Here is a 26105-nt window from a genome sequence, read left to right as displayed (position 1 = left end):
ACTCTCTATAAACAAGACCCTATCAATTTCTATTGAATGAATTTCACAAAGGGTCTTTAGTCTGAGTGAAAGACTTTAAGCGTGGAGGCCATAAACGAGTTGTTAAGCCCGTATTGGCATTTCTTCTAATTCACCACTAGGCCTCTCCGCAGCCTACTGTCGGACCCTCAGTTCATCCGACACATTATTAATAACCTCTAGCCGGTGGGGCTCAGACCGTATGTGTGAATGTCTGTCCAAGTGTAGTAGGTGCGCCACTTCCTCCTGTCTTGGCGACACCATTTGTGTGTGTTATATGTTGTGCCCTAAGTGTAGTTTTTAATGAAACTTCAATAAAATTTATCTCTTTTACGTTCATCTTTTCTGTGACAGGGCTTTTATAATTTTGAAAAGACTTGCTGCCTCTCTGTGAATTTATGTAGAAAATTTGAGAATTATATTTCGGATTGCTTATTTTTTTTACAGTATTCACCATAATTAACAAAATAATTTAATCGTATAGCTAATTATTACTTCAGGCATCCCTAATACAGTTACAACAAGACAATATAATCCAAAGCACATTTTAAATTAAAAGGATATTCCTATCACAGACATGGCATATTTATATGATATGTCATAAAAATCAGATAGGTGCAGGTCCCACCTCTTGGACCTATACCTTTTTCTGGAGTGCAACATAACTAGCCCAGCTGTAAGAAGTGGCCAAGGTTTGTTCATGATTACAAGAACGACTCAGCATTAGAGATGAGCAAGCATGCTCGTTTAACGCCGGCTTCACACAGCCGTGACAGGCTCCGCTGCGTAATTCTGCGGCGGAGCCCGTCACGGCGCATCCCCCGAGACCCCAATACTTACCTCCAGATCCGGCGTTCTACGTCCCGCATGACGCTTCGGCGCGCATGCGCAATAGAGCGTGTGACGCGCCGGCCGCGTCATATGACACGCCCACAGCGTCACATGATGCGCCGACCGCGTCATATGACACGCCCACAGCGTCACATGATGCGCCGTCCGGGTCATATGACGCGGCTGGCGGTAGGCGGGGAAGCGGTTTCACGCTATCTTCCGCTGTGCTACAGCGGAAGATAGCGTGACGGACGGCTTCCATTGACTGCAATGGAAGCCGTCTGCGTGTACACCCGCGGCAAATAGAGCATGCCGCGGGTGAGGACGGGTGATTTTACGGTGCGGAATTCCGCGGTGGAATTCCTCACCGTAAGCATTGTGCTATTAGTTTCAATAGAACCTAATAGCTGCGGGCAACGCAGCGGATTTCCGCTGCTTTATACGCGGCAGAAATCCGTCCGTGGGAAGAAGCCCTGAGGCTGATGCTCGAGCGAACATCGGTCCGCGGAGGGGGCGGCGGGGGGGAGAGTGAGAGAGATCTCTCTCTCCCCCCCGCCGTCCCTCCGCATGGTACTCAGACGAGTAATCAGTTACTCGAAAAGACCGATGCTCGCTTGAACATCAGCCTTAAACAAGCGTGCTCGCTCATCTCTACTCAGCATGCTTTGCTACACTGTTTCTGTAACTCCCAAGTTACGGAAATAGCATAACTCCCTGTTCCATGCTGTTTAAGTAGCTCCCATTGACTTCTATAGAAGTTACACAGAAACATCATAGCTCAGCTGTGTTTGGTTGTAATCCTAGCACCTGGCCATGTCATACAGAGCACTGTTCCGATCTCGCCCATGCTTGGTCAACATGGGAACACATCTTTAACTAAAGAATTCTTGAAAAAAGTTCTACTTGTTCCGCAAAAAACAAGTTCTCAAACAGCTATGGGGTTATTAAATTTTAAAAAAGTTATGATTGACAGAATGCTGTAAACCAAGTACAAGAAATTCTACCTTTTTCGTTGCAGAATCCGTACAGCAGATCACACTGATCTTAAAACAACTTTTCAGTTTTTGGACAAATATCTGTCCCACGACTGGAGGTGGGAGGGGACCTAACCTGAAGTTTATCTTCTCTTTCTGGCTTTTTGGTCTGCTGGTTTAGATTCCGGTTTTCAGGTAGCCAAGATTTCTGACACCAACTTTAGGCTACCTAAAGCATCTATAGGGCATTGGTAGTGTAAGGACTAGTAATGCACTCTAGCTGCCCGGTGATTGATCAGGGCTGCCAATCACAAAGCAGTTCACAGTGTCTATCAGATTGCTATGAGCCTCGTGGGGCGCAGAGTGTTGAGGTAGCAGAATGCAGTCCTAAGCTCTTGCTTACGACCTGAAGGTTGCGGGTTCAATCACTGCATGGTTCAGGTAACCGGCTCATGGTTGATTCAATCTTCCATCCTTCCGAGGTCGGTAAAATGAGTACCCAGCTTGCTAGGGGGTAAAGATGATTGGAGAAGGCAATGGCAAACCACCCCGCAAAAGCAGTCTGCCAAGAAAAAGTCAGAATGTGACATCACTCTAGGAGTCAGTCATGACTCTGTGCTTGCACCAGGGGACTTTACCTTACCATCAGATTGCTAGGAAATGGTAGTGGCCATCATAGCCACCTTAAAGCAAAGCACTGAACCAGTGGAACAGAGAGGCCAGGAAGAGAAGATAAAGTACAGCTAAGATACCCCTCCACTTTCCAGTCCTGGGACAGAATTTTGTCATGAAACTGTAGAGTCACTTTAATGTTATGACATATCCTAGTTGGAAATCACAAGTACAGTAAATTGTTAAAGGGGTTGTCCCAGTGGTAATATCTCGATATAACCCCTTCCCCATGCAGTAATATAAGAAATAGTCATATATTCACCTCTCTCCACTTCCCCTGTTTCCCGTGACAATGCTCGGTCCCTTTGCTTCAGTCTGTGTTTACAGATGTGGTCCCGCCTGGTTTACAGGGTGTCACATGGACTGCAACCAATAACAGAGCTTAGCAATCGATCTTTGAGGTCTGTTATTGGCTGCAGCTGTAAACACAGATTGATATGGGTCACTGAGCATTGGCGCAGAACAGGGAGGTAGCGAGGAGAGATGAGTATATGACTATTTCTTATGTTACTGCATGGGGAAGGGGTTGTACTGAGATATTAGAACTCAGGCAACCTCTTTAATGATTTCAGAGAACTGCAGCCTGTTGTAATCGTGAATTTTATAGTATTTTCTTTACCATAATGGCACAAAATATAATTTACTCACATAACACTGTAAAGCATGAGGGAAACTTACTTTAAAATAGTAAATGATTCTTCCCTCATAGGTTGACCCCAGAGAATATAATGAGACTAATTCTTTATATGCTTCTTGGATCTGAAATATCCATTCATAGATCTGTAAATTGGAAACCATCAGAAAAAACTGTAATTATAACTCCAAAGTTTAACATTTGCTTTTTAGAAAGCAGACAGGAGGATGAAAATGTAATTTTCTCACACTTTTTATCTATGGTTATCTATTGAACAGATTAACGCTACATTGCCACTCATCATATTAATTATTATGATGGGTCTAATTATCAAAAATAACTAATTTACTTTGAAACTTTCTTGAAATAGCTATATTTATAGATTGTGTATGCCTACACACATGCACTACAGTATTCCGGACCCTTTTAAATGCATTGCATCAAAATATTTTTGACAAATGGTCTTCAACTGTGCTAAACATTAGTATTTTATAGAAATACAGAAAATTTACAGCAGAAAAAGACCACGTGTCCCATCTAGCCTGGTCTTATATTATTTCCTGTTTATTTTCCTCTTAGGATAGATATATGTTCATACCAAGACTGTTTAATGTTTATTCCAGTCATGTGTGGGCTTTGTGGGCTATGCAAAAGTCCTTCTGCAAGCACTGAAGCATAAAATCACTCATATGCCTTAAAGTGCCTCAGGGTGATGGCCCACATTCCTCAGGGTCAGAACTAAGAGTGTTCTGTGCCTGGTTTCCCCTTCCACGTAGAATAGCTTGGGTTAGTGATGGATAGAAATAACATTGTGTAGCCCCCTTCCTTGCCTCTGTATCTTAATTAGCCCCCTCCTTATTCTCTACTTCATCCTCCTACCGTTCTTCCTCCTTTATACTTCTCCCATAGGTGAAGAAATGAGTTAGAGAAAATGTCCCCATTTCTTGCTGAAAGCTACCCTCCCAACATCAATGTTGAGTAATCGCGGACTGGCCAGATAGTTGGGAACTGGATATCCCTTCCTCCTCCTTCTCATGTGACAACAATATGTCATTGTCCTTGAAGCCCTGTACAATCTGTTCCAGCAGGCAGACAATAGGGATGATCATAACGATCAGTGCATCATCATGACTGACCATTTTGGTCACTTCCTCAAAGCAGGCTAAAACAGCACACATATCTTTGATCTGCAGCCACTCCACAGGTGTCAGATAACTGATCTCCATACAGCACCTGCTAACAAAATACACCATCTGGCACTATGTGATTGCTCTCTACTGTTGGCTTAATTCTGCAACAGGGCTGCCAGCAGGTTGGCCCCATTGTTATGTACAACCTTGCCTGGCTGCTTCAGATTGTGTGGGGTCAGCCATATGTTAGCCTTGGGCCACAAAGCCATCATCAGCTCTTTGGCAATGTGGCTGAACTCCCTTAGGCATATGAGTTTTAGGACAGCATGTTGGCTTTTACCACGAGGAGCACTGTATGGAGGCCGGGTTTTGTCATATACAGATACCTGTGCTGATGTGGAGGAAGAGAAAGAGGGTGGTGAGGACGGGATAGACACTGATGAATGTCCCATGTGTCTTTGTCGTACCATGAAATGTGGATCATCCCTTTTGGCTTCTTGCAGGATATTGACCCAGTGTGCTGTTAAGGATAAGTAACGCCCCTGGCCATGCTTGCCTGACCACTTATCTGTGGTTAGGTACACCCTGCCTCTGACAGTGTTCTGCAACTTCAGGGCACATTATCACTCACATGATGATGCAGGGATGGCTTTTTGTACAAAGAAATGGTGGCTAGGAATTTGGTACTGTAGGTTAGCACAGAGCATCACGTTGTGGAAGGATTCTGTGTCCACGGGCCTAATGGACAGCCTTTCCATTGCAAACAGCTGTTCAATGCTTGTGTTCAGGCTTAGTGCTCTTGGATGGTTGGGGTGGTTATTTTATTTTATATTTCCGTAGCTGGTGGATGGAGGGCTGTCGGCTGACCTGGGACACGTTGAAATATTGGGTAGATGTCGATGAAGGTGAAGGTCATAGTGGCAGCTCATCTTCTACTCTCCTTTTTTCACTGTTGGTCATGAGGAGTGGTCTGAAGTAGGCGTGCTACTGCCCCTACACGAAACTGCCTCTCTGTGCTGAGAGGCTACTCCATGAACAGGGAAGTAAGTGGAGAAAGAGGCAGCTGCAGCAGTGGAAGAGGGAGCAGAATGAGGCTGACTATTTGCCCTCTGGCCCAGGTGAGCTCTCCAAGGCAGCAGGTGGGGGGAGTTCATGTTGCTGTTCATACATATTGTGTTGAGGTTATCTATCTTCTTGCTGTATTTTAAACAATTACTGCAGATCTTACAAATGACCACTCTTCTGTCATCACCTGCTGTTTCAAAGAATGCCAAGACTGCAAAAGTCCTGTGATCAGACCTAGCTATGTTGCTGCTGCTGTGGCTAGTTGTGGCTGAGAGTGACGGCACTGCCCTTTTTATTTTACTGTAACACCCTGATCACTGTTTTTGCATGGTACTGCCCTGCAATGTCCAGCTCTTCCTCCTTTCCTGCGAGCTGCTATGATGACTCTCTCTGATTCTCCATCTTAGATTGAGTACTTTTTCCTCTTCCACCTCTTCCTCCTTTTTTGTCATCCTTCTCCTCTTGCGTAGAAACTATATCACAGTGAACACTGGGAGCTGGCACCTCTGTTTCTGCATTCCCTTGAATACACATTGCCTGTGGATCGCTGACCACGTGCACTGATTCACCCTCATCTTCCTCTTTGGTGGAAAAAAATGGTTGGGCATCAGTGCATTCAATGTCTTGGTTGTTTGGACTGCCTCATTGACATCCATAACACTGTATGATCAAACAGCTTCCCAGACTCCACCATTTGGACTGCTTCAGAGAGTGCGGGGAACTTGGCATGGGGTTGAAGTAGAGGGAGATAACTGGTGCAGACTGACTGCTGTGAGCTTGTGACTGAAAAGAGGTGGTGGTGGTACTTGAGGCATGCTGTGTCATCCACTCTACGATCTGTTCTGCGTGTAGCGAATCTAACACATGGGCAGAACCACTTCTAAGGAATTGCTGCAGGCTTGCCTTGCCTCCAGCAGTATGAGAAGCTGTTGCTTCAGTGGGTGCTGCTTGAAGTGCCAACTTGGCCCATCCTATACTACCTTCATCATCACCCCTTCTTTTATTCATGTTGTCTTTTTATTAATTTATGTATTTGCTTACTTTTTAGTGTAGTTAAATGTACCTTTTCAGCTAAATTAATAGTTAGCAGAAAATCACTGCTAGCTGCATAAGGCATGCAAATAATTCGTAGTGGTCGGACTGGCAACTGTGAATGACATCTGCGGCCACTGACATGCACTGTTTGCATTTGCAGTTTCCTTATTTGTTTTTTTTTTGTTTAGTATAAGCAAAAAAAAAACACCACCAACTAAATAAGCTGCAATCTCTGGGCAACACAATATGTAAGAACATAAGACCACACAGCAGAGCTTGTACATTTGTGCACTGTCCCTTATTTGTGCAGTGTGATTGAATTCCCATCACCCCACTGCTAACAGTATAAGGCCTGCAAATAATTTATAAGGGCCGACTGATGCCATTCAACAACGTCTGAGGCAATAAACAGTGAAATGCAGTATTCCCCATGATAAAGCGTAGTTTGCCTGTCTGCTTTGCTGCTATATACAATGACAGCAGCAGAAATATACCCATCCCCAATGTACAGGCATATAAATGTGAAGCAGAACTTTCTTTGGTCCCTCCAGTAGAACGCTGTTTAAGACTTCTGCTGGTATCGAAGTTTTCACACCAAGCAGCAATATATCCTCTGTAGAATATCTGTCCCTAACAACAGACCACGGTTTATATAGGTATTTAAATGTCATGCAGCTTTCTTTTTTGGTCCCTTCATTATAACTAGGCAATGTTTTTCTACTACTCAGTGATTAAGATTTTGTGTTTGACCGCAATGGCCCTTGAATTGGTTGTCTGCTGTCATAGCCTATGTATGCTATGGAACAATGAGTTGTACATTCTGGCATATTAGTACAAACGTATTGTATTCAGCTACTAATTGCTTGACTGTATTCATCAAAATGATTCTTGACATCCTCCTCTGAACCCTTTCTTCAATGACTTGTTTATGTCCATAGGATTCCTTTTCTCTGGATAATTTACATCAATCACATATTTTACATCAAACGCCCAAATTCAGGTTGAACTTTGCAAAATATTCTACTCAATGAGAACTTGGACCTCAGGCGGTTTGTTTCTACCAAACTGGAAGTTTATAAAAACCCCTAACAGAAAATGCTGAAACAGTTTCTAAGAGCCCTGAAACAATGGTGGTGGTTGTTCTTTAATAGATGTAGCTCTGTGTCTAGCACCCTTGCCTTGCAGTGATGGAGTCCTTGGTTCAAATCTGACCAAAGACAACATTTGCATGGAGTTTTCAATTGCATGCACCACCATTGTTTCAGGGCTCTTAGAAAGTATTCCCTAGTTGTTTTAGGGGTTCTTATAAACCTCTGGTGCAGTTCGAAATAATTCAGTCCAAACCAAACTTTGACGAAATACATCGAACCAGCTGAACCAAATATTTCAAAATTTTGCTCATCTGTAAACAGAAGATTGGAAGTTTTTGAAATACTTGCCCATACTACTTTAGCACCAATGACCATGCCTCATTCAAAGCTGCTCAAGTTGCACGAAAACCTACTCAATTGATTGTACGCTGCACTCCGCGGTCACATGTCCTATTTTCATAAAGGGAAGCTCCAATTATTAAAGGATAGATCTGGCCATTCAGTGTATTTTTTAAATTACCGTATTCCTCTTTTTGACAGTATTGATGCATTTTTAATCTGTTCAAACCAATAATACGATACGTTGTAACAAAGTAACATTAAACCCCCTCCTTACCTCATTCATTGGATGGTATTTTGTATAAATAAATGAATCCAATGATTTCTTATGTCTGCGTTCAGAAACAAATTGCTCATCTATAAGCTTTTGTACATCATTTATCAGAACCCTGAAAGACAAAAAACAAGATCAAAGAGAACAAGGTAAGTTACTGTTGTCTTAGAAGGATTTCCTCATTATAACTTATTCTGTTAGCTATTAAATGTACCAGTAAGGACTCATTTATAGAAATGAACAAAGTCATATTAATAATGGGGATTGGGAGTGGATTTGTATCATGTACGAGAGGTAGGTGTAAGGAGTGGCAGCACACAGCATACTGGCTGGGACAGATAGTTGATGTAACAGAGCAGCGACTTGTCGAATAGACTTATATGCAGGGGCAAGAGATCACATATTATAGAGGCAGACCAAGTGACTGCTATGGGGTCCATGGAAAAAGGAGGCCTGATCTCTGATTGCACCATCTCTTTTTTGCTACTGAGTAGTGAGAACAAATGTATGGAACCAGGACCTTCCTCCAAAGAAAAACTGCATTGATGGCAAACTAATATGTAGAGAATTGACCCAAGGGTCATATTAACCCCTTGAGTGGCACGCCCCGAAATTTTCCTGGACGAGCTCCACTGCTCATAGCAACATAGCCCGGAAGATTTCCGGGCTATGTATCACTATGTGAGCTGCAGAGCACAATGCCACAAGCTGTGACAATGTGCTCTGCCTGCACAGACCCACAGAGAACAAAGCAAGGGCTTTGAAAAACCAGCAGAAGATATTGCTGACATGCCGGCAATCTCCTGCACTGGTTTGTTTACAGGTTGCCATAGAGACCATCGGCTTGTCAGAAGCAAGCGGATGGTCTGTGTGGCAGGGAGAGCTGGTTGTTAGCCGTCAGAGGACAGCTAGGTACTAGCTCTTACAGCAGAGATCAGAGAAAACCTCCGATCTCTGCTGTGTTAACCCTTTACATGCTGCAGTCTATGTGACTGCAGCATGTAAAGGGCTGTCACTGCAGCATGTAAAGGGCTGTCACCATCGGACCCCCGGAATGTGATCAGGGGTCCTGATGGGTCCCTGTGGAAGTCCCCTAAAGGGACAAAAGAAAAAAAAAAAGAAAAAAAAAAGTAAAAAAATTATAAAAAAAAATAATAAAAACACTTGTCTCCCTTTACTTTGTAAAAAATCAAAAATATAATCACACATGTGGTATCCATGCGTCGTAATGACCCAGAGAAGGAAGTTAATACATTATTTAACCCCTTAATGACATGGCCCCTTTTTTTCTTTTTTCCCCATTTCTTTTTTTCCTCCCCCCTGTTTAAAAAAATCACAACTTGTCCCGCAAAAAACAAGCCCTCATATGCCATGTCAATGGAAAAATGAAAAAGTTATGGCTCTTGAGACGCAACTGCAAAATTAGTTGAAATTCAATGATTAGACCATTTTAAAAAACCTGCCCTGGTGGGCACGACAGGGTGGTAGGAAACCCGCCACTCAAGGGGTTAAAGGGCATGGAATAGGAAACAAGGGTCAATCCCTTCTGTGCTTGGTGGGGTGGCAAAACTGAGCACCTTAATGGGAGGTGGGCATTTAAGTTTTTGCTATGGGGCTCCATCTCTTCTATGAATGCCAATGTACAGAGGTATCATCTTAAAGAAAAAAATGTCAGGGCTATAATGTCTGAAGAGACAGTAAGCAACACAGTTGTCCAGTTTGATCAATATTTGTGGGTGCAATTATGCAAAGGCATTTTCATGTAGAAACAAGATACAGAAGTTGAGGTACTGGTTGAAAACATATTTAAGCAGGTTATTAGCTATTAAGACTCTAGAAATGATAAAAGCATACTTTGTTATTTTTATTTTTTTTCTGGACAACGTATCTAAAAATCACGGACAGACATTTTTTACGGACGCATTGGAAAACCGTACTGAATCACTAATATGATAAGTGATGCATGTATATAGCTCATAATAGTAAGATGAGTACATGACCTGCATTTACTTTGTACTATAAAATTATGATAGCTTGCACAAGTTTCTCCAGCTTCAAAAAGTCACGGACACAAATTTTTTACAAACACTGTAAAAGAAAACCCTATTTTATGTACTATTCACTAATTTACAGATGGTTGGCAACCCTGGCCAACACTCACTCTCATATTCTATTGATCCTTCACTATTTACAATGAGAAATGCTGACTGGATGTTCTCCTGTCGAGAAGACCAACAAGTTCTTTTTCAATCAGTAATTCAGTGCAGTAGCAATAAACCAATGTGCAGAACACCCTCTGGCTGTCTCCTCTTATTTGTTCCTGCCGTGTTTGACTGTCATTGTGCAAGGGCCATCTTTAACTCCTTTGCAGTCTAGGAAATATATACACATTATATTCCATTACAGCAGGACCCAAGCTATCAGCTACACCAAGCACCTGCTGTGCATATCGCAGGCTCAGCTTCTGAGCTTGCACTATTTACATGCTGTACATGTATGTCATTTCACATGAACTGCTTCCTTCCTATGACATACATGCATGTCATGGGGCTGGAAGGGGTTAAGAGTGTCCTGCTAGCCAAAAATAGTGCCAGAACAGCATCGTAACACATTCTGGCATGATGATGCCCCTGTTTATTTGGTGAGCTATATGACCCTGCTGTGGGACAATCTGCATATTGTTTGTCATTTTAAAGATATATAGGCAAATTTAATAGAATGTCTTATGTAAGCATACTAGAAAAAAAGCAACCTTTCGTACATTTCTTCCAGCTGCTCTTATTTAATAAAACACACATACTTAAATGAAATCTTTTTTTGCTGCAGATTTTGCTTAGTATCATACAACTGTGATGATGGCACCCGTACATGTACTTCTCTGCCAGGGTGAATGTCCTCTAAGTAATTTGGTTTCCACAAGTCGAGCTGCAGTGAAACAGAATGGAATGTCAACATGCTGTATGTTAATTTTGGAGTAGGCAGATTATACTATAGTTCATCTATAGGTCAAACATACTTGAGTAGTTTATACTGCATGCATTAACCTTTGTGTGACTGGGTTGCATTATACCTTAAAGGGGTGTTCTGGTTAGGTGATGATTTTTCTGATTTTCACCTATCCACTAGATAGGTGGAAACTGATAAATTGGTGGGGATCCAACCACTGGGATCCCGACTGATTGCCAGAACTGAATGAATGAAGCCATTAGACCCCCACCAATCAGTTTTCACTTATCCAGTGTATAGGTGACTACTTTAGAAACAGCAGCTACCAGAATACAACTTTAATTACCAGTACAAATTTCACAGATGTGTTAATTAAAGGAAGTCTATCACCTAAGGCTAGCATCCTAAACCAATCCTTCCTAAAGATGTGGGATGTGCAAGCAATTCTAATTATAAGGACTCTTTTACACAGGATGACCTTTTGGGTACAGATGCCAGACAGGTCGTCAGAGTGATGATCGCAACTGTGCTTTTACACAGAAAGGATGATCACTAATAAATGGAGGCAGAGCGGGCCAGGGGATCATTCCATTCACAGCAGGCCGGCAGTTATTGATAAGTGAACGACTACCTGTTTACATAGGCCAATCCATTGTTCAGCTTAAGGGTGCGGGCAGACGAGCGCATAAACGGCGCGTTTTGGCGACCAAACGTATATACGTGACCATCTGAGGCAATGGTTTCGAATGTATTCGTTCACATGGGCGATTTTACGGCGCGTAAAAACGGCAATTCGAAAAAAAACGGAACATATGCGACCGAAATACGCGCCAACGCATATTCGATCGCCGAAAAGACCGTTTGCAAAGTAGGAACAAACAAAAATACGCTTTCTAGCTCTGGTCGTGATCGGTGAAAAACGATCGCTCGGGCGATTATACGTTGCGCTCGTGCGAACGTAAATACGCCTACGCTCGTCTGCCCACACCCTTATGCATGCATAAACTGAATGACAAATGAGAAGTGAATGAATTTGTCTTCATTTTTCAGTTGGGGCATGCATTTACATTGAACGATAATCGTTGCCAAGTGCTCGCTTCATAGCCACACCACCCTCATGTTTATTTATAAGTGCGTACTGGATGAGGAGGAACCGGAGGCACACACTGCAGAGGGTTGGCAGGGCTAGGAAGCGTCCTTCTCTGAAAGTGTGGGCAATAGCCTACAATGCTGTTGAGAATTGATGAGAAATTGACGTACGATCATCATTCCAATCCCGTGCCAGCTCCGTCACAAAATTGTCAGGAGCCGCAAACGTGGGCAAAAGGGGGACTCAGGTGCCAGCACTTCTACACATCTCCACAATGCAGCAATACTGTGTGTGGGAAGCGCATGAGCGGGCCCAGGGTCAGACTTGTGTGACCCAAGGTGCCGCAAGTTACATAGCAATGGGAAATCCATGTGTCCCTACGCAATTCATTCTGTGTAGGTGTCAGATAGCTCAACACTGCAATGGGAAGGCTTTGAGTTCCCTGGGCTCGCCCATGCTGTCGGTGCACAAACATGATATTACACAGGAAGAAATCAGAGTGCCCAAAAATGGCAGAGTTTCACCCCGCCAAGGACCTCGGCCTCGGCCCACATTTCTGCCCTAGTCAGTCAGTGTATTTGTGCCAGACAGGTAAAACAACGCAATAGGAAGTCTTTGTGCGCTCACAGCATAGGCGAGCCCCTGGAACCTAAGAAAAGTATCACACATGAAGAAATCAGAGTGCCCAAACATGGCAGAGTTTCACCCCACCAAGGACCTCCGCCTCGGCCCACATTTTTGCCCAATTCATTCTTTGTATGTGTCAGATAGCTGAACAATGCAATGGGGAAGCCTTTGTGCACCAACAGTATAGGCGAGCCCCTGGAACCCAGGGACAAAATTAAACAGGAAGAAAAGAGAGTGCCCAAACATGGCAGAGTTTCTCCCCGCCAAGGACCTCGGCCTCTGCCCACAATTCTGCCCAATTCATTCTTTGTATGTGTCAGATAGCTGAAGAATGCAATTGGGAAGCCTTTGTGCACCCACAGTATAGGCGAGCCCCTGAAAAACAGGGACAAAATTAAACAGGAAGAAAAGAGAGTGCCCAAACATGGCAGAGTTTCACCCTGCCCAGGACCTGAGCCCACACTTCTGCCCTGGTCATTCAGTGTATTTGTGCCAGATAGGTAATACACTGCAATGGGAAAGCTGTCTGCACCCTAGCCAAGTCAGTCAGTGTATTTCTACCAGACAGGTAAAAAAATGCAATGGGAAGTCTTCGTGCACCCACAGCATAGGTGAGCCCATTAAACTCAAATACAGTATTACATCTAAAGATATCAAAGCGCCCAAACAAGGCAGTTTCACCCCACCAAAGACCTCAGCCTTGGCTCACACTCAGTAATCGTGGGCATAAAGCAGACTCAGATGCTAGTGCAGCTGTGAATGTCTCTTTAAATCAGTAACGGTTGCTTTCATTGCTCCAAAGACTGGATGAACCACAAAGAAGTTCCACAGGCCATACCTGGCGCAATTGATTCTTCCCCCCCAGGACCTTTGCCTCTGCCCACACCCTCAGTAATCGTGGGCCTCAAGTGCACTCAGATGCTACTGCAGCTGTGAACGTCTCATTAATGCAGTAACGCTCCTTTTGTTTGGCCCAAACCACTGTCTCAGATAACTGTGATAACACGAGAGAAAATACATGTTGCCCACCACTGATCCCCAGACCCCAAGCAGGAGGAGGAGGGGACATAATAAGGCTGAGAAACCATGACCAAGGATACTCTGTGAGGAAAGTACGTGAGCCCTGGGTCAGGCTCGATCCCAGCCTCCACCTTGTGTGACCCAAGGTGCCGTGAGATAAATAGCACACGGTGAGATGTAGTCCTAAGAAGGAGCGTTGGGGTTTTTGTACGGAGGATCAGGACTGTATAACTTTCCCTATAGAAGCAGCTCTGTCCCTAAACTCTGCGTTATGCACTGCACACACAGAACAGTATAGCTGAACTACTTTGCAGTAGGCTAGGAAATTTTAGAGTGCAGCTTTATGGTGAGAGCTCGTTGTACAGCACTGCAGGCTGAGAACGCCATTACTGAAAGGCTGGGAACAGGCCTAGATGTGTAATACAAAAGTTGGTGCACTACTGCTCCCAGCCAGTCACAACTATAATGCACATGGTGAGATGTAGCCCTAAGAAAGACAGTTGTGGTTCTTGCACAGAGGATCAGGAGTCTTGTAAAACTTTCCCTATATAGGCAGCTATGTTCCTAAACTCTGCGTAATACACTGCAGACTGAGAACGCTATAGCTGAAATGGCCTGCACAGCCCGAGATGCTTAAAAAAAATAATTGGTGCACTACTGCTCCCAGCCAGCCACAACTATAATGCACACGATGAGGAGTAGCCCTAAGAAGGACTATTGGGGTTCTTGAAGACAGGATCCTACGCTAACACTATCCCTGTATATGCAGCAGCACTTTCCCTAACCTCTGCCAGCATGCATCTGAGGCGAGCCGCGGGCTGGACCAGTTTAAGTACTCGGCGGTCACCTGATCGGCCCAGCCACTCACTGCTGTTGGCGGGCAAAGGGCTGGCACGTCACAGCAGGAAGTGGTAATGCCTTTTCCGCATGTTTATTGGCTAGAAAATGGCGCTAAACATGCGGAGAAGGAAATGCAATTGACTTGAGTACCCTAATACTCGAACGAGCATCAAGCTCGGACGAGTGTGCTCGCTCATCTCTAGTCCTGATGGCTGGTAGCAGAAGTTTACATGTGGTGGCTGAGGCTTTAATCAAGAATACACAAGTAGACAGCCAGTGGGTGCACAAGCTATCAGGAAACTAATTCAGACATTCAGGGAAACTGGTAGTGTCCAGGCCCCTTCGCACCTGAAGGATTCTTGTGACAGTTGACTGACTTACACAATGCCCCGATGCTAGTCTCTTGGTGCTTTTCTGTGGACTTTTCATGAAAACCGCTAACAGTGCTTGGAAAAGCAATTCTCGATTTGTCCTGGACACTACCGTTATTCCAGGTGACCCTGAATTTTGAATCACCCAGCATACTTATAATAATCCTCTTATATTAAGAAGGAAAAAGCATTAGAGGAGAACCTGCAGCTTTTTTCAGACCCTATATCACGCAGAGTCCTCCCTACTGGCACGCAGAGCCTTTGGCCGCTCACCACTTGTAAATGCCGGCAGGACACTGTGACGTCTCCTCAGTACTGGTGTATTATGTCGCCACCGGAAGTAATGGGTGGAGACATAATACACCTGTCAACTAACTGATTCACGCCCCCAGCTTCTGATTGGTTGGGGGCGGAAGACTGCGGTGAGGCTGACCGCGGCGGGCCCGAGGCAGAGACAGCCAAGAGTGGCGGCAAATGTACCGCAGAGCCTGCCCAGCGGCCCTGGCATACAGGACAGCGGCATGGCTGGGAGCGCCGGGACAGAGGACAATGCCGACCCTGGGAGCTGCAGCGGAAGAGGCTGAGGCGCAGGATTACAGCGCAGAGCGCACCACAACTGTGAGTGAGGTAGGGGAGGGGGGGGGGGGCCGCTATAGGATGTCACTATTACTACTGGGGGCTGCTGTGGGATGTAAGTATTACTGCTGGGGGCTGCTATGGGATGTCACTATTACTCCTTGGGGTCGCTATGGGATGTCACTATTACTACTGGGGCCACTATGGGATGTCACTATTACTTGCTGGTGCCGTTGTGGGATGTCGCTATTACTACTGGGGCTGTTGTGGGATGTCACTATTACTGCTGGGGGGCCGCTATGGGATGTCACTATTACTGCTGGGGGCCGCTATGAGATTTCACCCTTACTACTGGGGCGCTATCGGATGTCACTATTACTGCTGGGGCCACTGTGAAATGTCACTATTACTGCTGGGGACCGCTATGGGATGTCGCTATTACTACTGTTGGCCGCTATGGGATGTCACTATTACTACTGGGGGCCGCTGTGAGATGTCACTATTACTGCTGGGGGCTGCTATAGGATGTCACTATTACTGCTGGGGGCCGCTATGGGATGTCACTATTACTACTGGGGGGCCGCTGTGAGATGTCACTATTACTGCTGGGGGCTGCTATAGGATGTCACTATTACTGCTGGGGGCCGCTATGGGATGTTACTATTACTACTGAGGGCCACTGTAGGATGTCACTATTACTACTGAGGGCCACTGTAGGATGTGACTATTACTGCTGGGGGCTGCTATGGGATGTCACTATTACTACTGGGGGCCACTGTGGGATGTCATTATTACTGCTGGGGCCGTTGTGGGATGTCACTATTACTGCTAAAGGGCAGCTATGGGATGTCACTATTGCTGCTGGGGGCCGCTGTGGGATGTCACTATTACTGCTGAGGGCCACTGTGAGATGTCACTATTACTGCTGGGGACTGCTATGGGATGTCACTATTACTACTGGGGACCGCTGTGGGATGTCACTATTACTGCTGGGGGTCGCTATAGGATGTCACTATTACTGCTGGGGGCTGCTATGTGATGTCACTAATACTACTGAGGGCCACTGTGGGATGTCACTATTACTACTGGGGGCCGCTATGTGATGTCACTATTACTGCTGGGGGCCGCTATAGGATGTCACTATTACTGCTGGGGGCCGCTATAGGATGTCACTATTACTGCTGGGGGCTGCTATGTGATGTCACTAATACTACTGAGGGCCACTGTGGGATGTCACTATTACTGCTGGGGGCTGCTATGGGATGTCACTATTACTGCTGGGGGCTGCTATGGGATGTCACTATTACTGCTGGGGGCTGCTATGGGATGTCACTATTACTACTGGGGGCCGCTGTGGGATGTCAGTATTACTGCTGGGGGTCACTATGGGATGTCACTATTACTACTGGGAACCGCCATGGGATGTCACTATTATCTTAAAGATACCAGAAGCACCTTTTAAATGTCCTGCTGTAAGCAGCGGGGAACCTATTGGCAGCGCAAGAGTTTCTATTAACTCCTGCTCCCATAGGAGCCAATAGTAACTTCTGCAAAACGCGCACCTATATCCTATCTTTTTTAGGTGAACGCTGTTTTGCGGTTGAAATTTCGCGCATATTAACCCTTCTATAAGAACCCATTGCTTCTTTTAGAAGCATGCATTATGCGCGCACAAAACACACACTTGTGTGAACGAGGCCTAAGAGAGTACAATTAACTCTGAACATGGAGATACATTTAATAAATCTTGTCACAAACTTCTAATTCACAACTAATTTTCTATTAGTCTATGTAGGTACAAAACTCAGAGGCCGGTGAGCAAGGGAAGCAAACATGCAACATGCTAGCTCTAAGGGGATAACCACTTGGTGGCTGAAGCAGGTATTATACTGCAGCTGCAGCATCATAATCAGATATGTTGGAAAATGTGCAATCAACAGGATCATGTCCTGTGGTATGAAAATTGAATTTTTTGGTAAAAATTAGAACCGATATGACTGCACCTTCTATTGCCAAAATGTCTGCCACATTAAAAAAAAAAGGAAGCATATTTGTTTCTTTACTGATTTGCTTTCTGATTCACAAGTATCTGACCATTTTTGAATGTTCGCTAGAGATTCCCTATGATCTGCTCCTTTTATTTTGTCCTTTTGGAATAACCAGTTGAAAGATAGGAGTTTGTATCCTTTTATTTAGGGGCATTGCAAAATTTTAGGGTATCTTAAAGATTATTGTTTTACCAAAGTCAAGATTACCATAATTAAACGTCAAGGCACTGTCAGGGTAAGATTAAAGGGACATTCCAGGACTTAGTGAACTTTTTCTATTGATGATCAACAGGTCTTCAATACATGATCAGCAGGAACCGGTTGCTCAAATCCCCACCGATTAGCTGATTCCCATTGCTACCGTCGCTATAGACAGCAGAGGAAGCAAAAAGTGCTGACCATAGTGTAACGCTGTGGGTTGGGATTGCAGATGCTCTTCTTGTTGGCTTCAATGACAGCTAAACTGCAATGCCAACCCGGGCCACTGCACTATGGTCAATGCTTTCAGCTTCCTCCGCCTTCCATAGCGACAGTGACACCGCATATCAGCTGATTGGTGGGGATCATCTATTGATGAGTTGTCGATCATCAATAGAAAAACCTCACTATGACCCGGAATACCCCTTTATTCTTAACCTCACAGTGCCTTGATGTCTAGTTAATCTTCACCTTGATAAAACAATAATCTTGAAAACCAGGTTCATGCATTGCAGTTTGATTTATAAAGTTTCATTCACAAACAAGTAATGCAACTATTCCCCCAGACCAGATAAAGGGCGGTTTTGCTTTAGTGGATCCTCTGGCAAAAAATGTTAAGGAAAACTGTAATCTCCTCTTTTTAGATTTACTTGCCAGCGAAAAGAATCACTTTAGAGGAATTTCTCCATTATACGCCTGTGCTGTTGGGTTTTAGCAGCAAGCAAGGTGAGAATTTGATATGAAAAGGCAAAACATGGATATTGTCTGTAAGGGTGAATTCACACGAACGTATATCGACTCGGTTTTCACGCCGAGCCGATATACGTCGTCCTCGTGTGCAGGGGGGGAAGGCTGGAAGAGCCAGGAGCAGGAACTGAGCTCCCGCCCCCTCTCTGCCTCCTCTCCGCCCCTCTGCACTATTTGCAATGGGGAGAGGCGGGGCAGGGGCGGGGCTAATTCACAGAACTTAGCCCCGTCCCACCTCCTCTCATTGCAAATAGTGCAGAGGGGCAGAGAGGAGGCAGAGAGGGGGCAGGAGCTCAGTTCCTGCTTCTGACTCTTCCATCCTCCCCCCCTGCACATGAGAACAACATATATCGAAGCCGAGCCGATATACGTTCGTGTGAACGCACCCTAAGATTCAGCGATTGGTGTCCTATCCTATTATTTCATCAAAATACTGCAAAGACCTTTTCACAAACAGGCAATAAAAAAATACTGTATTTGTAACTTACCTGTAAATCACTGCAGATTTGTTTGATGTATGCAACATGGCTTGGTGTCTCTGGGTTAATGCTTAAAACCTCATCTCTAATGGGAATAAAAAACAATTAAAGGAAAAAAGATTAGAGTGTAATTGCACTTTAAATTTTTTCCCTAAAATGTACAGAATAGGCAATTACAAGCATTTTTGCAATATGTTAAATCAGTCCATTCTATACATTTTCATAGAAAATCCTTATTCAGCTACACAACTAGAAGACATTGTTACTAGAGAAATCTGTCTGTTACTAGAAAAACGGCATAGCTAAACACAGAGCTCACATTTTCGCTGTACCTGCTCTGTTTTATCTTATGCAGGCATAGCAATTATACATATTAATGTTTGTTAATAATGGCTGCTTTATATTTAATTGGTTTTAATCCATACTTCCTCTACAGCTGTTATATAACTTTCCTGTGGCCCGCTGATCTGCCCCTGGCAATTTGTATTACTCTCCTGCCTCCTCTCATCTGTCCTCCAGTGCGTGGGCTCAGGCCGAGTTCCTAGGTATGGTGAATCACAGCCGGCTGCTGCGGGATTAGGAGAGAGGCAAGTTTCTGGGCTCCCCAGCTTCATATCACAATTTACGGGTCCACGTGGTAGACATTTTTTACAAACAGAGCAGTTTGAGCAGGTCCTGTCGTGGATGGCAGAAAACGCGTCCAGCAATATACCGACCACCCAGTCTTCTACGCAGTCCACTACTCCCAGCCTAGGGACTGCAACTCTGAATCCTCTGGCTGCTGCTCCTCCTTCCTCCCAGCCTCCTCACTTTATGAAAATGACATATTCTGAGCAGGCAGACTCCCAGGAACTGTTCTCCGGTCCCTGCCATGAGTGGGAAAAAATAGTTCCTCTCTCACCTGAGGAGTTTGTTGTGACCGATGCCCAACCTTTGGAAAGTTCCCGGAGTCCGGGTGATGAGACTGGGGACTTCCGGCAACTGTCTCAAGAGCTTTTTGTGGATGAGAATGATGAGACACAGTTGTCTGTCAGTGAGATAGTACTAAGGGCAGTAAGTCCGAGGGAGGAGCGCACAGAGGATTCGGAGGAAGAGCAGCTGGATGATGAAGTGACTGACCCCACCTGGTTTGCTAAGCCTACTGAGGACAGGGCTTCAGAGCGGGAGGCAAGTGCAGCAGCAAGACAGGTTGGAAGAGGCAGTGGAGTGGCCAGGGGTAGAGCCAGGGCCAGAGCAAAGAATACCCCAACTGTTTCCCAAAGCACCCCATGCAAAGGGCTAGGTGTTCAAAGGTGTGCATGTTTTTTAGTGAGAGCGCGGATGACCGAGGAACAGTGGTGTGCAACCTGTGTCGCACCAAGATCAGCCGGGGAGCCACCACTACCAGCCTGACCACCACCAGCATGCACAGGCATATGATGGCCAAGCACCCCACAAGGTGGGACGAAGGCCATTAACCGCCTCCGGATCACACCACTGCCTCTTCCCCTGTGCCCCAACCTGCCACACAGATCCAATCCGCCTCCCAGGACACAGGCACGAGACCTTTCCAGCCTGCACCCACACCCTCACCTCCATCAAGCAATGTCTCTCAGTGCAGCATTCAGCTGTCACTAACACAAGCATTGGAGCGAAAGCGCAAATATGCCGCCACCCACCCGCATGCCCAAAATTTAAACGTGCACATTGCCAAATTAATCAGCCTGGAGATGCTGCTGTACAGGCTTGTGGAAGCGGAGGCTTTCAAAAACATGATGGCGGCGGCGGTCCCACGTTACTCGGTCCCCAGTCGCCACTATTTTCCAGGTGTGCCATCCCCGCCCTACACCAGCACGTCTCCCGCAACATAAATCGCACCCTCACCAATGTGGTTACTGGGAAGGGCCTCTTAACCAAGGACACGTAGACAAGTACTGGCGGGCAGGGCCACTATATCTCCCTGACGGCACATTGGGTGAACTTGGTGGAGGCTGGGACCGAGTCAGAGCCTGGGACCGGTCACGTCCTACCCACACCCAGAATAGCGGGTCCTACCTCGGTGCTGGTATCTGCGGCGTTTTATGCCACCTCCTCCAAACTCTCAATAAAGAAGTGTGAGCACGTCACCAGCAGTGAGTAGCGTGCGGCGCGGCAGTACAGCGGTGGGCAAGCATCAGCAAACCGTGCTGAAACTAATCAGCTTAGGTGACAAGAGGCACACTGCCCCCAAGCTGTTGCAGGGTCTAACAGAGCAGACCGACCTCAGGCTTTCGCCGCTGAGCCTCCAACCGGGCATGGTCATGTGTGACAACGGCCGTAACCTGGTGGCGGCTCGGCAGCTTGGCAGCCTCACACACGTGCCATGCCTGGCCCACATATTCAATCTGGTGGTTCAGCGGTTTCTGAAAAACTACCCCCACTTGTCTGACCTGCTTGGCAAGGTGCGCTGTGTCTGCGCACAAATTACCGCAAGTCTACCACGGACGCTGCCACTCTCAGGACCCTGCAATGCCGGTTTCAGCTGCCAGAGCACCGACTGCTGTGCGACGTGCCCACACGCTGGAATTCTACGATGCACATGTTGGCCAGGCTGTACGAGCAGCGTAGAGGAATACCAGCTGCAACATGGGCGGCGGAGTGGTAGTCAGCCTCCGCAATTCTTTACTGAGGAGTGGGCATGGATGGCAGATATCTGCCAGGTCTTCGGAAACTTTGAGTAGTCTACCCAGATGGTGAGCGGCGATGCGGCCATCATTAGCGTTACCACCCTGCTGCTTTGCTTGCTGAGTAGTTCGCTGTTAAGCATAAAGGCCAACGCTTTGCTGTTGGAACAGGAGACGGAGGATGACAGTATGTCGCTTGATAGCCAGACCACCCTCATGTCTATATTTCAGCGCCTTTTGGAGGAGGAGGAGGAGGAGGAGGGGGAAGAGACAGCTGGCCACACTGCAGAGGGTACCCATGCTGCTTCCCTCTCATCTGTTCAGCGTGTATGGGCTGAAGATGAGGAGGAGGAAGAGGATCCTGAAAGTCAGAAAGTCTTCCTCCTAGTGAGGACAGCGATGTGTTGCGTACTGGTACCCTGGCACACATGACTGACTTCATGTTAGGCTGCCTTTCCCGTGACCCTCGCGTTAGACGCATTCTGGCCAAAACGGATTCCTGGGTGTACACCCTTCTCGACCCACACTATAAGGAGAACCTTTCCACTCTCATTCCCGAAGAGGAAAGGGGTACGAGAGTGATGCAATACCACAGGGCCCTGGTGGAAAAAGTGATGCTATAGTTCCCATCTGACAGCGCTAGTGACAGAAGACGCAGTTCCGAGGGCCAAGTAGCAGGGGAGGCGCGGAGATCAGGCAGCATGTCCAGCGCAGGCAGGGGAACACTCTCCAAGGCCTTTACCAGCTTTATGGCTCCCCAGCAAGGCTTTGTCACCACTCCCCAGTCAAGGCTGAGTCGGAGGGAGCACTGTAAGAAGATGGTGTGGGAGTACGTAGCTGATCGTACCACCATTCTCCATGATGCCTCTGCTCCATACAACTATTGGGTATCAAAGCTGGACACGTGGCACGCACTTGCGCTGTATGCCCTGGAGGTGCTGGCCTTCCCTGCCGCTAGCGTCTTGTCAGAGAGGGTGTTTAGTGCAGCTGGGGGAATCATCATGGATAAGCGAACCCGCCTGACAACTGACTCCGCCGACATGCTTACCCTCATAAAGATGACCACAGGCTGGGTTTCCCAGATTTCTCTTCTCCACCGGTGGAAAGCAGCCGATCCTAAAGAATCTTTTCGCTGCAGCAGGAGAAAAATGCATCCTCTATCACCCCAAAAAAGGAGAGAATTAGCTTTGTGTATCCCCTCGGATATTATTACTCCTCCTTCTCCTCCTAAAACAGAATGTCATCACGCTGAACTGCCAATTTCTATGCGGCCAAAAATGCTCTGTTAAAAACTTTTAAAAGTTTTATTAGTTTTTAGTTTTTAAAGTTAAACTTAAACTAATTTTTGGGAAGAGCTGTCTCCAGGCTCTGTTACAAATTAACCAATAACGAGCTATATCTTTAAAAAATGTTTGTGGGTTTCACCTGCCCTCGCGGTTGAGCAATTTTGTCAGAGGTACACTTGTATTCTTGGTACACCAATTTTTCAGGCCATTGCCAATACTGTTAGCAAACTAATTTTTCCAGGCTTAGCCTATACTCTTGGTAAACACATTTTTACAGGTGTTCGCCTATACTCCAGGTACACCAATGTTACTGGGGTCCGTCTATACTCTTCCTACAGAAATGTTACAGGGGTTCGCCTATACTTTAGCTACAGAAATGTTACTGGGGTCTGCCTATACTTTTGCTACAGAAATGTTACAGGGGTCTGCCTATACTTTTGCTACAGAAATGTTACTGGGGTACGCCTATATTTTGGCTATCGAAATGTTACTGGGGTCCGCCTATACCTTTTCTACTGAATGGTTTGAGGGGTTCGCCTATACTCTTGCTAGAGAAATGTTACAGGGGTCTGACTATACTTTTGCTACAGAAATGTTACTGGGGTCTGCCTATACTTTTGCTACAGAAATGTTACTGGGCTCCGCCTATACTTTGGCTATGGAAATGTTACTGGGGTCTGCCTATAGCTTTTCTACTGAATAGTTTGAGGGGTTTGCCTATACTCTTGCTACAGAAATGTTACAGGGGTCTGCCTTAACATTTGCTACAGAAATGTTACAGGGGTCTGCCTTAACATTTGCTACAGAAATGTTACAGGGGTTCGCCTATACTTTTTCTACAGAAATGTTACTGGGGTCTGTCTATACTCTTGCTACAAAAATGTTACTGGGGTCTGCCTATACATTTGCTACAGAAATGTTACAGGGGTTCGCCTATACTTTTGCTACAGAAATGTTACAGGGGTCTGCCTATACATTTGCTACAGAAATGTTACTGGGGTCCACCTATACTTTGGCTACAGAAATGTTACTTGGGTCTGCCTATACCTTTTCTACTGAATGGTTTAAGGGGTTCGCCTACACTCTTGCTACAGAAATGTTACAGGGGTTCGCCTATACTTTTTCTACAGAAATGTTACTGGGGTCTGTCTATACTCTTGCTACAAAAATGTTACTGGGGTCTGCCTATACATTTGCTACAGAAATGTTACAGGGGTTCGCCTATACTTTTGCTACAGAAATGTTACAGGGGTTCGCCTATACTCTTGCTACAGAAATGTTACAGGGGTTCGCCTATACTCTTGCTACAGAAATGTTACTGGGGTCTGCCTATACTTTGGCTATGGAAATGTTACTGGGGTCGGCCTATAGCTTTTCTACTGAATAGTTTGAGGGGTTTGCCTATACTCTTGCTACAGAAATGTTACAGGGGTCTGCCTTAACATTTGCTACAGAAATGTTACAGGGGTTCGCCTATACTTTTTCTACAGAAATGTTACTGGGGTCTGTCTATACTCTTGCTACAGAAATGTTACAGGGGTTCGCCTATACTTTTTCTACAGAAATGTTACTGGGGTCTGTCTATACTCTTGCTACAGAAATGTTACAGGGGTCTGCCTATACATTTGCTACAGAAATGTTACTGGGGTCTGCCTATACTTTTGCTGCAGAAATGTTACAGGGGTCTGCCTATAATTTTGCTACAGAAATGTTACAGGCGTTCGCCTACAGTTTTGCTACAGAAATGTTACTGGGGTCTGCCTATGCTTTTGCTACAGAAATGTTACTTGGGTCCGCCTATACTTTGGCTACAGAAATGTTACTTGGGTCTGCCTATACCTTTGCTACTGAATGGTTTGAGGGGTTCGCCTATACTCTTGCTACAGAAATGTTACAGGGGTTCGCCTATACTCTTGCTACAGAAATGTTACAGGGGTTTGCCTATACTCTTGCTACAGAAATGTTACAGGGGTCTGCCTATACTTTTGCTACAGAAATGTTACTGGGGTCTGCCTATGCTTTTGCTACAGAAATGTTACAGGGGTTCGCCTATACTTTTGCTACAGAAATGTTACAGGGGTGTACCTATACTTTTGCTACAGAAATGTTACAGGGGTTTGCCTATACTTTGGCTACAGAAATGTTACAGGGGTCCACCTATACTTTGGCTACAGAAATGTTACTGGGGTCTGCCTATACCTTTTCTACTGAATGGTTTAAGGGGTTCACCTATACTCTTGCTACAGAAATGTTACTGGGATCTGCCTATGCTTTTGCTACAGAAATGTTACTGGGGTCTGCCTATGCTTTTGCTACAGAAATGTTACAGGGGTTCGCCTATACTTTTGCTACAGAAATGTTACAGGGGTGTACCTATACTTTTGTAACAGAAATTTTACAGGGGTCCGCCTATATTTTGGCTATGGAAATGTTACTGGGGTCGGCCTATAGCTTTTCTACTGAATAGTTTGAGGGGTTTGCCTATACTCTTGCTACAGAAATGTTACAGGGGTCTGCCTTAACATTTGCTACAGAAATGTTACAGGGGTTCGCCTATACTTTTTCTACAGAAATGTTACTGGGGTCTGTCTATACTCTTGCTACAGAAATTTTACAGGGGTCTGCCTATACATTTGCTACAGAAATGTTTCTGGGATTCGCCTATACATTTGCTACAGAAATGTTACTGGGGTCTGCCTATAATTTTGCTACAGAAATGTTACAGGGGTTCGCCTATAGTTTTGCTACAGAAATGTGACTGGGGTCTGCCTATACTTTTGCTACAGAAATGTTACAGGGGTCCGCCTATACTTTGGCTACAGAAATGTTACTTGGGTCTGCCTATACCTTTGCTACTGAATGGTTTGAGGGGTTCGCCTATACTCTTGCTACAGAAATGTTACAGGGGTTCGCCTATACTCTTGCTACAGAAATGTTACAGGGGTTTGCCTATACTCTAGCTACAGAAATGTTACAGGGGTCTGCCTATACATTTGCTACAGAAATGTTACAGGGGTCTGCCTATACTTTTGCTACAGAAATGTTACAGGGGTTCGCCCATACTTTTACTACAGAAATGTTACAGGGGTCTGCCTATACTTTTGCTACAGAAATGTTACAGGGGTTTGCCTATACATTTGCTACAGAAATGTTACTGGGGTCCGTCTATACT

At 45.5% G+C, this 26105-nt stretch overlaps 1 protein-coding gene across 1 annotated transcript in view; it reads right to left on the bottom strand.

Moving 5' to 3' along the window:
- LOC136577902 (carboxypeptidase O-like) overlaps positions 1-11128 on the bottom strand; it is a 60896-nt gene extending 49768 nt beyond the window's left edge. Inside the window, exons 1-4 of the mRNA XM_066577819.1 lie at positions 11108-11128; positions 10864-10988; positions 8067-8178; positions 3174-3275 (exon numbers count right to left, since the gene is read on the bottom strand). Of these exons, the coding sequence (XP_066433916.1) occupies positions 3174-3275; positions 8067-8178; positions 10864-10988; positions 11108-11128 (360 nt within the window). The remainder of the gene's footprint in view (positions 1-3173; positions 3276-8066; positions 8179-10863; positions 10989-11107) is intronic.
- Positions 11129-26105: the final 14977 nt, after the last annotated feature.

Source organism: Eleutherodactylus coqui, chromosome 8, assembly GCF_035609145.1.
Source record: "Eleutherodactylus coqui strain aEleCoq1 chromosome 8, aEleCoq1.hap1, whole genome shotgun sequence".
NCBI classification, from domain to species: domain Eukaryota; kingdom Metazoa; phylum Chordata; class Amphibia; order Anura; family Eleutherodactylidae; genus Eleutherodactylus; species Eleutherodactylus coqui.
The sequence above is the reverse complement of the archived record's forward strand: the minus strand, read 5'-3'. Positions and strand labels throughout refer to the sequence as shown.